At 42.7% G+C, this 15,523-nt stretch overlaps 1 protein-coding gene across 1 annotated transcript; it reads left to right on the top strand.

The window, feature by feature from the left end:
• Positions 1 to 933: 933 nt before the first annotated feature.
• On the top strand, positions 934 to 15,489 carry LOC311039225 (progressive ankylosis protein homolog). The gene is made up of 12 exons (XM_084048903.1): positions 934 to 1,671; positions 3,902 to 4,118; positions 4,881 to 4,999; positions 5,299 to 5,382; positions 5,546 to 5,716; positions 5,886 to 6,020; positions 7,287 to 7,379; positions 7,483 to 7,575; positions 12,155 to 12,284; positions 12,973 to 13,096; positions 14,060 to 14,159; positions 14,486 to 15,489. Exons 1-12 carry the CDS (start codon positions 1,576 to 1,578, stop codon positions 14,612 to 14,614), a joined length of 1,491 nt encoding a protein of 496 aa, XP_083905029.1. The 5' UTR covers positions 934 to 1,575; the 3' UTR covers positions 14,615 to 15,489.
• Positions 15,490 to 15,523: the final 34 nt, after the last annotated feature.

Here is a 15,523-nt window from a genome sequence, read left to right as displayed (position 1 = left end):
AATATAGCACCCTTCTGAATCTGTATCAGTATAAATACTGTATCTTTGAGTGTGACAATAAACTTGCAGTAGCCTTAAAGGTCTCATCATGAGACCATTTGATGGAGAAAATAAAATACATGAGACTCATGTCATATTTTTTTCTTCAAATGTGTTCCTAATTGTTGCGTTAGCGTTCATGACAACTTCTTGTTTATGCCCCAAAATGACTGGATATAGCCTACAGCTTTTGTAGCAATTAGACGTCAATTGTGGAATGTTTAAGCATGTTCTAATCATGTCCTTCTTAACTTAACATTTTCCAAATATCTTTATTTTTAACATTTTGTGGAAAAAGATCAATTTTACATCGAGGTGCCCACTCTTTCTTAGTGCCCACTCTTCCTGTTACCGTCTGGACGAATACCAAAACGCTCGCCCCAAAACACAGTCGTCCCGGGGCAAATCCAACGACCTCGGAATGGTCACCTCGCCACCTGGTATTCCTAAACGTAACCTCAGTAAACTATGCCTACACCTAACCTTATTCCTAAACGTAACCTCAGTAAATTATGCCTACACCTAACCTTATTCCTAAAACGTAACCTCAGACAGTATAAACTATGCCTAAACTAAACCTAACCTTATTCCTAAACATAACCTCAGTAAAACGGTGCCAAAACTTAACCTTATTCCTAAACTTAATCTCAGTAAAACTATGCCTAACCATAAATGTATTTCTAAATGTATCCTCAGTAAAACAAATGCAAGAATCGCTGGGGGCAAGCGGTCCGGTCCGCGAACAAAAAAAAAAGAAGAAATGGGGGCGAGCGTGTTTTGGGGCGAGGCTTCTGGTCACCGTCTGGACTTGCAGCGAGATGATGTCACGTGCCGGTGCGAATCTGTCAAAGCACGTGTCACGTGCGGTACCGTTTGGTGGTTGGAGAGCGCTAGCCTGGGAGGGTCGAGGAGGAGATGAGATGCCGAGGCGAGGCGAGCAGCAGCACACACACATTCATATATAGCTACGGGCCGCAAAACACACACACACATTCACACATATAGCTACGGGCCGCATACACACATTCATATAGCTACGACGGGCCGCAAAACATACATACACACACACACACACACACACACACCCTGATCTTTGAAAGGAAGGAACACATGAGATGTGTATTGTTGTGAGATCAACCCGGGGACAGGCATAGGAGGATCGAATATCGGATACAATCGGATTGATTTGAGGCTTCGTTTCATGTCACATCGTTATTCCCCCTCGTCCTGAAGAAGATGCGCTCATTTCTATTGACCTTCGCCGCCTGCGCGCATCATCATCATCATCATCATCGAAGCAGCAGCATTTCCTCCTAACAACCATACGCCGCCGGAGGAGGAGCGTCTGTTCAGTTGAATCATCCGCTTTTTATCATCACTATACAGATACAACAAGTGCTTCTTCATCACACATCATCTGATCTAGAGCCGCCGCTATACATCCGTCCTTGTGTGATCCGTTTAAACCCCCCACCGCCATCATTATCGAGACCAGACCGAGGCAGATGCCCGTCGTCCTGTCCTACCGGCTGTACCATGGTGGAGTTTCCATCTCTCACTCCCTACTGGCCTCTCATCCGCTTTCTGGTGCCGCTGGCCATCACCAACGTTGCCATCGACCTCGGAGAACAGGTACCAGAAACACACACATATATAGACCTAGGAGAACAGGTACCAGAACCATTAAATACATAGACCTAGGATAACAGGTACCAGATCCATTGATACATAGGATAACAGGTACCAGATCCATTAAATACATAGACCTAGGAGAACAGGTACCAGAACTATTAATACATAGACCGAGGAGAACAGGTACCAGATCCGTTATTACATAGACCGTCACCTAGGAGAACAGGTAGGCTACTAGAACAAATAATGACAACAGCCAAACGTTTCATTTGTTGTGCGTCTTGTTGTGCGTCAGTCATTTAAGCAGCACCGATGATCGCAGATTGCTGTCGGGTGGCTAAACCTAACCTAACGGCTATTCTGCCTCATAGAATAAGGTTCCTTTTTTTGGGTCTTTTTTTTGTCGCACAGAACAGCTACCTAGTGACGACGAGCCTAGCTGAGCACCGGCATCTTTCTTTTTGTGTGTGTGTGTGTGTGTGTGTGTATGTGTTTGCTGTCCAATTTAAACACCGTCATATACTGACAGTATATATCCACCACCACAGCACCCTGTAGGATCATGCGGGGATGAGCTATTTTTAATCCTGATTTATCCTCCCAGGTTAAAGTGCTGACATTATGATGACACTGAGAACCGTTACCTTATGCTCTAGCTAGCTATGGTGGTCTTAATGTCTAGATATCAGGGGGGACACACACAGTGAGGCTATTGCTATAGGAAGGAAATGCATGTTGAGATCTTCAATCTGTAGGAAGGCCCTTGTTTATTCTGGCAAACCCGGAAGGTATCCGCAACACAATAGCTGCTAACATCTAAAGCATTCCGGGCTTTGAACCGCAGCAGTGCCAATGTACTGTAGCGTACTGTACTGTAGCCTAACTGTACACCCCATCTTATGCATGTTAACACCACACGCGGGAGGAACAGGCTACAGCCTTCCTGTAATTCCTTCCTTTGCCATTTCATTCATCACTAAATCTGTATATCTGTTGTGAGCTTGTTGATCTGCTGTTTTCACAATAGGCCTATTCACCTCAGTGTAACCGAGTCAAACTCCTACAATTCCAAATGCTTGTCAGGGTGGGGGGGGGGTCCCCATTTCAAATATGATTATTTTTGGAGGGTCACGGCCTGAAAAGACCTATTTGTAAATGGTAGCCAGATTCCACTCTGTCTGCAGGGCATAAAAGGAAAAAAATAGAAAAACACCAACCACTTGTGGTTGATTGTGACATTTGTGTGGGACCAGAAAATGTGACATCTTGTTCATTTTCGGCCAGATGACTGATCTTGTTGTGGCTGAGTTGTAGCTCGTACCCATGTAGACATCATGGATAGATAGATCTTTGTAAAACAATAAAACACATTGAGGCTCAGAGTGAGAGGTTCGGATTATGCTTCTTATGTAATGGCCGTGTGTGCCGGCTGGTATAAATAGCACACATTGCCTGCAATGGAAAAGGGCAGCTGTTAGTATGGATGTTCTCTAAAAGTCAAAATTGGGGTAGAAGTGATTTTATTTTACTCTGTGATCTAGCCTGTGTATTCACATACTGCTCAAGAGCTGCCTTTCCATCTATATATCTGTTAGTCGGTGGTTCTCAACCTGTGGGTCAGGACCCCCAGGGGGGGTCCCCACATGATTTTTGGGGGGTCTGACAATTTAAGGACTTTCAAGACCTTTTTAATACCCCCAAAACAAACTATAAGAACTGGTCGAACATTCAGAGTCAACTATTTTGAAAATAGGCGATCTACAAGCTCACAACGCCTCGTGTTGCGAGGCGTTGTGAACTTGTAGATCAGCTATTTTCAGAATATTCATCTGTGGAACTGAGTCAAACAAAATGTGATGCCTCAACTCCTATAATTCCAAGTGTTTGTCAGGGGGGTCACAGCCTGAAAAGGTTGAGAACCATTGTGTTAGCTGACACTGACAGTATGTTGACGCAACATTGCTGTTTGCAATAACTAAAGGTGTTTTCTTTAGTGTCCTCGCTATCGACACACAGATTCAGCTCCCTAACACATTTCAGTTAAGTTTGGGCTCTATCTTGAAAAGGCAAATGTCTCTTTTCTGGTCAGATAAATATGGGCTAAGTCATGGTCATGTGGTCTCTATTGCACTTCTCTCTTTTTCTCCCTTACATGTGTGCTTGCCTGTCCCTTACGTTCCCTCACAGCTCCCCCTCTGTCTCTCACTCACCACCACCCCTCTTTTAACAGGCTCTGAACAGGGGCATAGCCACAGTCAAGGAGGATGCAGTTGAAATGCTGGCCAGCTACGGCTTGGCCTATTCTCTGATGAAGTTCTTCACCGGACCCATGAGCGACTTCAAGAACGTGGGCCTGGTGTTTGTCAACAGCAGGAGGGACAGGAGAAAGGCCGTGTTCTGCATGGTGGCGGCCGGCGCCATCGCGTTTGTCCTTCACATCCTCATAGGTGCGTGTCGAAGCAACACACGCGCATCATCTCGCAGTTTGACTCGCATCCTACTTAATGCAGTGGTGCAAATGGTGCCAACTGACACACATTTTAGTTGTTCCGATACCGATACCAGTATGGTAAAAGCTACTGATACTGCCTAAAATGCTGGTATAATCGGGATCGGCGAGTATGCCATTCTGATGCCACGTAATTTATCACATGATGTCATTTACAGTAATATTTTGAATGCTTCAGTTGATGTTGCATGACTGTTTTATACTCTTACTGTACTATTTACATTATTATTTTACTAACTTGAAGCTGCACTTTAACTATTATTAATGGACTTTACAAATGTGTGTACAAATGGAACCAAATGGTCAACTCAGAATTACAGACTTGTTTGGGTTCATTTGGAACCCCTTCACCGCCTGGACCCCACTTTGAGAACCACTGTCCTAGATTTGTTTTTAATTACACACTGGTATCGGATCAGTACTCAGTTACTGTATCGACCGATACGTAAATTGTAGGTATCGGGAAGGAAAAAATGGTATCGGTACATCTCTAACCCATCCCATGATTCATTGCTCTTTACTGTAGGCATGATGCCTTTCATTTTGGGGGGGTTAAAATCACACCCCGTTGTGGTTATTTGTGTAATCCTGAAGTTGGGTTAATATGTTAATACTGTATGTAATATGTTTAGAAAAACGGTATGAAATCGTATCTTCCTTGCAACCTTAGTCACCCTGGCTTGCCTTTGCCTCCTTGTAGCTCACACAGATTTAGGCTACTACATCATCAATAAGCTGCACCACGTGGATGAGTCTGTGGGGCTCAAGACCAGGAAGGCTTTCCTCTACCTGGCTGCCTTCCCGTTGTTGGATGCAATGGTGAGTGTACAATACGGCTGGATTAGGGTCCTCCATGAGCCAGTGCACGAGCAGCCCACAGATATAATTATGGAAGAGATGGTTTTAACGACACGTGGCAGCGTAGAAAAATGTTGGTTATAATCCTCCGCCCGTTGCTAGTTCCCACCCAGAATTTCCTATCGCATATGTGATGGCATCCTATCATCTGTTTGTGGTTTTAGAAGACATCTAAAATGGTCCTATTGTTATTTCTTTTTTAATCCGAGGACTTGGCGTTCAAAGGCTAACATTTCTGTGTGTCTTGTTGTCATTTGCAGGCATGGATTCATGCAGGGATTCTTCTCAAGCACAAATACAGTGTCATAGTAGGCTCGGCCTCGATCTCTGATGTTGTGGCTCAGGTAAAGCCTTGATTACTTTACCTTACTTACTTATAGTGGGTCTGAAAACAAAACAATTAAAAAGTAATTGCTTCATCTTGTGGATGTGACTGGTTGGCCACTTTGGGTCATTTCCTTTGTGGTGTTTGGTGACAGCTGTCCCTTTGTTTTGTTTTTTTGGCAGATTGTGTTCGTGGCCGTCCTTCTCCACAGTAACTTGGAATGTGTGGAGCCTCTACTCATCCCCATCCTCTCCTTGTATATGGGTGCCTTGGTCCGTTTCACTATCGTAGGTCTGGGTTACTACTGCAACATTCATGACAACATCCCAGATTCCAGTGGACTGGATGTAGGGGTAGGTTCTGGGCTGGGGATTTGGGATTGGAACCCATTTTGGTCTTGCATTACTAATGCATGCTACGTATAGAACATCCTCAGGATGAGTGTTCCATTAGAATTATAGAGTCTGACCTATTATTGCCTGGGAGTACATCTGCGACTTAAAACTCCTTTCATTTCTGTAGGGTGATGCCACCATCAAAAAGATGCTGAGTTTCTGGTGGCCTCTGGCCCTCATCCTGGCCACTCAACGTATCAGTCGGCCCATCGTCAACCTCTTTGTCTCCCGCGACCTCAAAGGGTCCTCTGCTTCTACAGAGGTAAGCTAATACTTCTATCATAGCGTTGTCTTTTGAGTTTTTTTCTTGGATATTAGATGTTGTGTTTTGTCACCTCCTTCATTTACCATCCTAATAATGCCTCAAATAAAAAGTATTAACTTTGTTAATGACAAAATCAGGGGTCACACCTGTATCACTGCCACACAGCAAAATCCTCGATGTTATTTTAACTCGGAAAAGTACAGAAATGTATCCTCGCGGTTCCATTTGGTTCCACTCATTTAACACTGATGTTTTTGCTGTCTAGGTTTGTGAGGCATTGAGAAAAGTAGAGCTCGCACTCCAGCTACACAGAAACTTGACAACATTTCGACCCTCTAGGGATGTTCTTCAGATTAATATTGACATGAAGGAGATCCCTAGAGGGTTGAAACGTTGTCAGTTTTTTTTTCTCAAATAAACTCAATAAATAAACTAATTTCTCAATGTTAGCCTTATCGGCCCAGCACCCATAGTCAATGCGTGTTCAAGCATTTAAGTTTGCTTTGTAGGTTTGTGAGGCAGTCATTGTTTGTGAGGTGTGTAATTAGAATCACTTTATTCTAGAAGATTTATACAAATTATCTTTGGTAATAAGGGTGTACGAACGATGTAATTGTGTAATTATGTATTTACATGCTGACAGATATACTGTCGTATATCAGAACAGCCAAAAAGTGAAAACACTATTGCCTTATATGAAAGCTTGAACTGTCATTGTTATATCATTACTAGGAGCTTTTAAAGCTGCTGTTGGAACAGCGGGGCTGACTCTCCCCTCAAGTTATTGCAGATAAAAATGCCAAAAATGTTAGCCGGTCTCCCTCTGGAGCTTTCTGGCTTCCAGGGACCCTACCTGCTAGAGACAATAATACAAAGCTGTTTACCGGAATGAACTGGAAATCATTCACAACACCGGCTGGCAGTGGTTTGGGTGATTCACCATATTCATGTGGAACTCAAACCCAGAGGATGATTACCACTGAGTGAAAACATTCCCGTGTGGTGCAACTGTTCCCTGACACTGCCTGTTGTTGTTTCGTGAGACAATGACATGCCCAGAGGCCGTTATCTGATCACAAACCTGCGGGAAAAAAACACCACACGCCCACTGTGAAAGTAACACGGTACATGCACGTGGGCTTTTATGTATGCTTTTGCTTAGTCATTTGTCATTAGTTTGGCAGCGTAGCCACGCCGGGTATTTTGAACGTTAAATTATTTAAGTGCCATGACTTATGGTTCCTCCGTCTCTGTTTGTTCCAGGCTGTTGCTGTACTCACGGCCACGTATCCGGTGGGTCACATGCCCTACGGCTGGCTAACTGAGCTGAGAGCAGTATACCCTGCCTTTGACAAGGTGAAAATGAATACCTTCTACAGTAAATGTATTTATCTCTAGCAGCCCTGCGGCAATGTTTTGCGTATCACTTAACTTTCTGTTCTGTTCTTCTAACCAACAGAACACTCCTAGCAATAAGATGAATATTGACACCCCCGTCACCAAGTCACACATTAAAAAGTTTACGGCCTGCTGTCTGGCTCTGTCACTTACGGTAAGATGAATGCTCTTTTCTGTTGTCTTTTCTGCCTTTATTTGGATAGTACAGTTTAGATTGACAGGAGAGAGAGAAGGGAAGTGACTCGCTGTCAGGCTGCAAATAGAGCCTATATGTGGTATGCATCTTAACCACTTGGCCATCAGTGCCCAAGATGATTGCTCTTAAGCTTCTCATCGTCGCAATTCACACATTTAGTGCTGCAATCCCTTTTCTGGCACAGAGTATAGCGTCAGTGCCCTGAAGGTATTTAAATAGAAAAGAGGCGTTGTCATTAGTTTCTATGTATAGTACTGTTGCAGTCTACAGTATGTGTTTGGAATATGGGTCTGTAAACTGTAAGCAGAACATCATGCTGGAAAAATGTCACCACGGTGGATATAATAAATTGTGGCAATTTCCTGACACAATGCAGCTATTTCAAAGACGAGCAACTGTACGGCAACCTTGAAACTTGATTTTGCTGTGTTAATCCCTCCATAACAGGTGGTCTGTTGTTGCTATCGCCTTTTCCCCACTTGTGGGAAAGTGTCTGCTGTTTTGACAATAGTTCCACTCCTCTTAGGACTGTCTCATAACCCCCCCCCCCCTTTCCCTCTAAAAAAACATCACCTTTTTCAGAAACGCAGAATCATATCCTTGAGTAGAGGAAACCATGCAAACATTCACCCCTTCCGCACACAGGGACAATTAAATCTCATGAAAAATAAAAACAGAACAGTGGAGATGTAATGTTTTTGCATAACACCGACTTTGGGATTTTAGTGGCTTTCTCCAAAAAACAGCCCAACTGTAGACAAGGACACCACTGTCTCTCCCGCTATGTTTGTGTTCCTACTACTGTGTAACGGATAAGATGACAATGTTGTGCAGGTCAGGTTTAATGGTCGCCGCTCACGCAGCAGCTAGGACATTCCCTCCTTCAGTGTTCAGTGGGGGCACGCTTGACATAACTTTTTCCACGCCTCCTTGTAGTCGACCCCTGTCATGTTCCCCCAACTAAATCACTCTTGAACGCGGTCTGCTTGATTAGACCAGGTCTCTTCAACGTTTTTCAGCTCAAGCCAAGGACACATTAGCTGAGAGAGGGCTGAAGCAGGGATTCCCCCACTACATATTGTATAAAATTGTGTAAACCTTTTTTCATAGATTTCATAGATGGCTTCATAGACTTGTAGACAGTGTTGGATTCATGTTAAAACCGTCAATACTTCACCTTTCACTCTGTACTTACTCTGCTCTTTTTTCCCTGTACACAAACCTATTTGCCGAAAATAGCCGATCTACAAGCTCACAACGCCTCGAGGTGTTGTGAGCTTGTAAATCTGCTTTTATGGCTAAAGTTCTCCACAGAATAGGGATGCTAGGGTTCAAGTGGTTAATGTAAAAAAAAAATCCTATCTCACAAAGATTTGGCGGCCCTACCTATAGTGACTCTGAGGACCCCTAGGGGTCCCGGACGCACCCCCTGTTGAAGACCCCTGGATTAGACCTTGCAAGTCAAGGACATTTAACAGAATTGGTTCTGAGTTCTCGTAGTAAAGAAATCTGGCACCAATTATGCCGTTTGGTACAGGTACACTGATGTTTTGGTTTGCGAGTTTCACAATGTACTGGTGGGCATGGCAGAGTGCACTTTTCTTTAACAGACCCCCCCCCAGGGTCTCAGGTTGCACAGAAGGGAGAGAGGAGGCACGTTGGGGTGGAATTTGTGAGAGGCTGTGGCGCTTGTTTTGTTCCCAGCTAACACAGACACTACCCAAGCTTTAGGAGCTTAATAAAGTAGGTATTCACATAAAACCTATCGGTTAACAGATTCAAGAAGGTCTTTGCAAAGTGTACCTTACGGCAAGTAATGAGTGCTGTGAGGCATTTAATTGCCTAATATTTTCAAAGATCTGCTTCGAAATGAAAATGTCCATACTGCACCATGAAGTGCTTGCACAATTAGGTATAATCTGGAGGATTTTATGTATCGTCCCTGTCGGGTGGAAAAAAACTGTTACTTTTCAGGATTTGAATTCAAAAATAGCAGATCGACAAGCTCAAAACTCGTCGCCCCCGTTTCGAGCTTGTCGTTCTGCTATTTTGGATGACGCTGTAGTATGATCAAGTAGGGCATTAATTTACGAAAAACACACAAAGTTGAATTATGGAGTTAAGAGGTTTCTGATCGACAGCAACTATATATATATATAATTAATTAATTATATGAGGGTTAGAATACAAAAGATTAAACTTTTCCCCAGATTAGCTGAAGTTGTCGTAACGTGGAAAGGAAAAACAGGAAGTTTGTGGCCAAGATTTAATCTCTTATAGGTGGAGTGAGAGGAGGGTGGCTGGCTTGCCAGATCTGGTTGTAAACAAGCATGTGTGGGCGTGGCAAGGCACAGCATGTCATGATGGGACAGATAGACCCTGGGACGGGTACGGCCCACAGGGCTGTTGGGGAAAAAAACACATCAGGATGATGACCATCGTGTCAAGACTTGTCCTGGATGCATGTGACAGAACAGCAGCAGAACAAAGATTCAGTGCAGAAACATGAATATAGAAATAACTCAGGAAAATGCATAGTACAGAAATACCATATACCAGTGGTTTCCAAACTTTTTAGCTCAAGACCCAAAAGATAAATCAGATGTTTGCCCGGGTCCCAAACTAGTGAAAATAGCAGATCTACAAGCTCATAGCACGACGCGGATCTGCTATTTTCACTTCTTCTTAAACATTTGTTTTAAAATTTAGGGAATTTCTTTGATTATTTTTATTCTAATCAAGAAATTATTTTTGAAAAATGTTTGAATTTGTTTTCAACTCATGAAAATGTTTTCAGAAGAAAATATTTTATAATAATAATTATTGACAAAATGTAGGAAATAAAAGGATATTCACTCGCGACCCATGAAAATGGACCCACTGTTTGGGAAACAGTGCCATATACTGTATATATATATATATATCATGGAAAACATGATCTGCAAGAAAAACAGAAGTAAATGATTTTCTGTCATGAGAACCACGTTTGTGGAAAGTATTCAGGACGGTGTGAGTGTGGATGTCTCACCTTGTTTAGGGAAACCACACATGAATCAGGGGGAAACTGCAGCTTAGTTTGCACCGTCACACATCAGTAATTATCTTCCCTACTTATTGCTCACATAATGATAGATGGCAGATCAGAGAATTTTAACCACAACATAAAATTAGAAGCAGACTTGATGTGTGTCGGAATTGCTTCAGCATCGATTAAATTAAGTTATTAAAAAAACACAAAGTTTACTCATGAAAATGAATCTTGTCAATCTTCACGACTAGGCTACAAGGAGACGAAATGTCAACAGGTGACTACACGGAATCTAGTAGAATCATCTCATAGCTCAGGGCATTGTTGAGCTTCTTACTGGAACTGAGAGTGGTTTTGCAACATTGCATACAGTATGTACGTAGTTTCAAGTTGTTTTTCACATGGTACATTCACATGGCAGTTTACAAAAACGTGAATATTTACACTATTCACAACATTAAAAGCACAAATACACATAAATAGCCTGAACAATAATGAGTATGTTTATAATGTGGCATTCTATTCTGAAGTTGGCATTTAAAAAACGTTTTAACGTTTGGAATGGGATGGGCGATTTTCCGTATCCTTCTGTTCTCATTTTGAGGATCTGAAAGTTTGGAGTGGTATTTCTGGTTTGCCGACTGAATATTTGGGTTTGGTGGCGGTGGTGATGGGGGGGAGGTATGGGGGGGTAGCCAGGTCCTGAAGTCAGAATGCAGAAGGCCTAAGCCGCTGCACAGTGTGCTGCTTATGTCTTGGTGGATGGGTAGTGACTAGTGAGAGGGTTTGGAATCATACCATCTTGGTAACTGGAATATGCCCTGCCAAACATTTCTGACATGCTCTATCTGATCTGGTTACCATGGCACGCTAGGCAGGCGTATTCCAGTGCCAGGCCCACATAACCAGTTTATTGAGACAACAAGCTGTACTGGTGTTCAATTCTTACTTGGTTTTACTTTTACTGCAAAAGGCCAATGCTTTTCCTGATACTCTTAGAGCAGGGGTCTTCAAAAGGGGGTCCGGGACCCCTAGGGCCCCTCAGTGTTACTACAGGGGGACGCCAAATCTTTGTGTGATAAGAACATTTTTACACTAACCACTTGAACCCTAGCATCCCTATTCTAAGGGGAACAATATTTTCAGTAAAGAGGTTTGGGGTAGGGGAAAACAAGAGCAAACCAAGTACAAGTTTTCCAAGTATTGAGGGTTTAAGTGGTTAACTGCCTGAAAATACACATGAATCCAACACAAGGCTACACATTGACAGTACTGTCAAACAAGTCTATGAAGCTAACTATGAAAAAGTTGCATATGCAACACAATTCTATACAATATGTAGTGGGAGTCCCTGCTTCATCCCGCTCTCAGCTAAGGGGTCCTTGGCCTGAAAAACGTTGAAGACCCCTGCCCTAGAGGCCCAATGAATTCTAATGGGACGTATTGCGCTGTCCGACCATGTTGTGGTGAGCACTGTTACATTCATTTCATTTCTTTTGTTTTGCCCAGCTCTGCTTTGTGATATTTTGGACTCCTCATTTATCAGAGAAAATCCTGGTCGACATCATCGGAGTAGATGAATCTTTCGCTGACCTGTGCGTGGTTCCGCTCAGAATTTTCTCCTTCTTTCCCTTGCCAGGTAAGAATAAAAGAAAGACACCCAAACCACACTCACAAGGCTAATGTACACTTTGTCAAAATGACAAAACAGACGTGATATCTGACATACAATGCGGCCGTTTGTCAAGAGTACGGTACACATTAGCCTTCTTCAGTGATGAACTTCATCGCAGTTCTATGAACTGCCCTCTACTGCCTCTCCCATATACTTTCATTTGACACTTTAACCCACTAAGACCGGTCATTTTTAGATTAATTTGGCTGTTCAAAAATAGCAGATCTACAAGCTCATAGTGTGGCACCGAGTGCCGCACTATGAGCTTGTAGATCTGCTATTTTTGAAAAATCGGGATTTTTTTTTTGTGCAAATCTTTGAATATATATATATATTTTTTAAAGTGAACATTTCTAACTCAAATCTTTGCTACATATTTTGAGATGGGGGGGGGGGCTGTTGGACAAGATCTACAAGCTCATGATCTTGTATATCTGCTGTTTTTGAATCGCCAATGCGTTCCCGGTCTTAATGGGTTCAACGAAAGAATTACCGATTTGCAACTGATCATCGTGTCATGTTTTTCCGTTGAAAGTGATGTGTTATATCCGGCGTGCGAAGCAGTCATACGACACGATATACTGTAAGTTGGCCGTGAGCCACATAGGAGCCTGGGCCACTGGGGTGATCTTTCCTTTGTGTTTGTGTTCAGTGACTGTTAGGGCTCATCTGACTGGATGGCTCATGACCCTGAAAAAGACCTTTGTCCTGGCCCCAAGCTCAGCTCTACGCCTCATTGTCCTCATCATCAGTCTGGTTGTGCTGCCTTACATGGGGTAAGTACAGAGGGCGCTAGCACCTGTTAGGGATGGGATGATATGAAAATGACATGTCACGATTATATTGTGGCAAAAAAAAAATCTTAAAACTTAAAATGGCACTTTTGTTAACCACTTGAACCCCAAGCATTCCTAATCTGAGGGGAACGTTTACCAACAATAGCCGATCTACAAACTCGCAACACGATGTGAGCTTGTAGATCTGCTATTTTTGGCATATCTATTTTTGTAGAGTGAAATGAGAGCGTACCAAATGCACTCTTTACAGGTCAGTTTTTATCAAGTCTAGAGGGTTTAAGTGGTACTGAATTTGCAGCTCAACAAAAGCTAATTCATCCTAGTGTATGACGGAGGACAATTTCACAATAAATTAAAATCTCTGCGATACAAATTATTGTGAGCATTTTTTTTAATCACAATAAACGATAATAGCGATTATCGCCCCATCCCTACTAGCAGCACAGTTCATGTCCTTTGCTGAGTCCTACCTTATTATCTACTATCATGTGGCATTACTCACTTTTTTTGCCTGACTGATGATAAGTCCCTCCATAGATATAGTATGATTTTAAGTGTTCATTTCACTCTGAAAGTGTAAAAATGTATCTGTAAGGGATGGATTTTTTACTGTGTGGCACAGCACAGAGACGGGAATTGAAAACACCCTGTATTAATGTAGGTAGCTAGTGCATTGCCCCGTGCCTGTTCGGAATGGGCCGATTCATGGCTCCTGGTATCACTTCTTGCTACTTTCTCGAGAACCGATCGACTTCTCAGCAATACACCCTGCAAGTGTGAAGTCGATCAGGTTCTCAAGATATGCAGAAGTAAAGGCAGGCAGACAGATATTATTGGAATTTATAGATGATAATAGCAGCTCCTCTTTATGTAGCTTTATACAGATAGGATGGTGGGGTGAGTGAGTAGTAATATTGATGCTTCTTCTCATCTGTGCTTCAGGGTTCACGGGGCCACGCTCGGGGTCGGATCTCTCCTGGCTGGTTTCATAGGGGAGTCTACCATGGTTGCCATAGCTGCTTGCTATGTTTACAGACAACAGGTGAGAACGATAAGTGGAGCCTTCTGCAGCCGTTGTGTTGTCTGTCCTAGTAAGCATCGTAGGTCAACATATTCCAGAAATATGGTCGACTGGAAGTAGCCCAAGAAAATATATGGTATTAAGTAATCACCTGTGTCCCTGACAAATACATTCCCACGTTACAAATGATGATGCGTGGGATGAAATATGATTCACAAATCACTCAAACTTGCAACAGCCACAGGCATTCACGCCGGAGTTCTGCCGCAAGTGTGAGAACATGAAACCTCTACTTAAATGTCATGCCCCTCATTCCTTACTTGACACCACTGTGGTTGTTTCCGCAGAAAAACAACGAGATGTCCAATGATCTGGTGGTGGAAGGAGAGGACGCGGCCCCCATGAGCGAGGTGTGCTCCCGGACGCAGATGGAAGCGATAGAGGAGCTACAGGAGGAAGAGGAGCAGCTGCAGTGAGGCTTAGTGGAGGTTCCATGAGAGGAGACCCACAGAAGTGTTACAGTACTGGAAAAGGGAAGAGGACCCCCGAGCATGATTTACGTTTTTGAGAGGTCCTCCCGTGAATGAACTTTAAACCATTGAATGAACTATCACACCAATAATATTGAGAAAAGTGTTTTATTTTATTTTTTTTCTATTCTTTTTAGAAGATCGCTGTCTTCTACATGTTGACCTATCTCTGCCATTGACGCACACTGTAAAGAAAGCCATGCACACCTCCAAGTGTTTATTCATCAATGTAAATACCTTGATGTCTTCCGATCCTCTGGACAATTCACTTAAAAGTTTAGCATCAGAGGGTTGCATTTAAACCTTCATGTGTTTACTGGTAAAAATCAAAACAAGGGAAAAATGACAAAGGAGAACGTTTTACTCCTCCGCACACAAACAAGTTAATGTCTGTTAGAGTGGTAGTGGACTTGACAAAATACAGAGCTCATTATTTTATGTTTTTTTTTTCTTTTTTTCATAAGATAAAGCAACAGAGCCTTGGTTGACTTAAAAGTATGGGGATACTTTTGTGGGACTTGTTGGGCTGTGCAATCGTAATTATTTACATAACATGGTGTACAGACTATTGTTGTTTTATATGGGTGATGCAATATGTATATTTAATTGACCAGAGGGATCAGGAATCCCTCGTTATATATCATTGCGTGTTAATTAATGAATATTACTATGATTGTCCACTTTCCATGCAGTCTGGGTGTCCATATCTACTACTCTTTGCCAAGCACTTCTATTTTCCTGGTAGCGTATTCAGACTGTCATATTATGTACTGTATATACTGTATAGGCCTTATTTGGCAAATAAATTGCTTTATTATTTGCTTGTCTAAGAGACCTCAATCATACCAAATGTGT

This window comes from Gymnoscopelus microlampas (assembly GCF_963454915.1).
Source record: "Gymnoscopelus microlampas genome assembly, chromosome: 22".
NCBI classification, from domain to species: domain Eukaryota; kingdom Metazoa; phylum Chordata; class Actinopteri; order Myctophiformes; family Myctophidae; genus Gymnoscopelus; species Gymnoscopelus microlampas.
This window is presented reverse-complemented; position numbering and strand designations above follow the sequence as displayed.

Excerpts from the sequence above, each read along its gene's own strand:
- LOC311039225 (XM_084048903.1), top strand. The coding sequence starts at position 1,576 with ATGGTGGAGTTTCCATCTCTCACTCCCTACTGGCCTCTCATCCGCTTT. Across the intron at positions 5,000-5,298 it reads TCCCGTTGTTGGATGCAATG|GCATGGATTCATGCAGGGAT; the intron begins GTGAGTGTACAA and ends TGTCATTTGCAG. Across the intron at positions 5,717-5,885 it reads CCAGTGGACTGGATGTAGGG|GGTGATGCCACCATCAAAAA; the intron begins GTAGGTTCTGGG and ends TCATTTCTGTAG.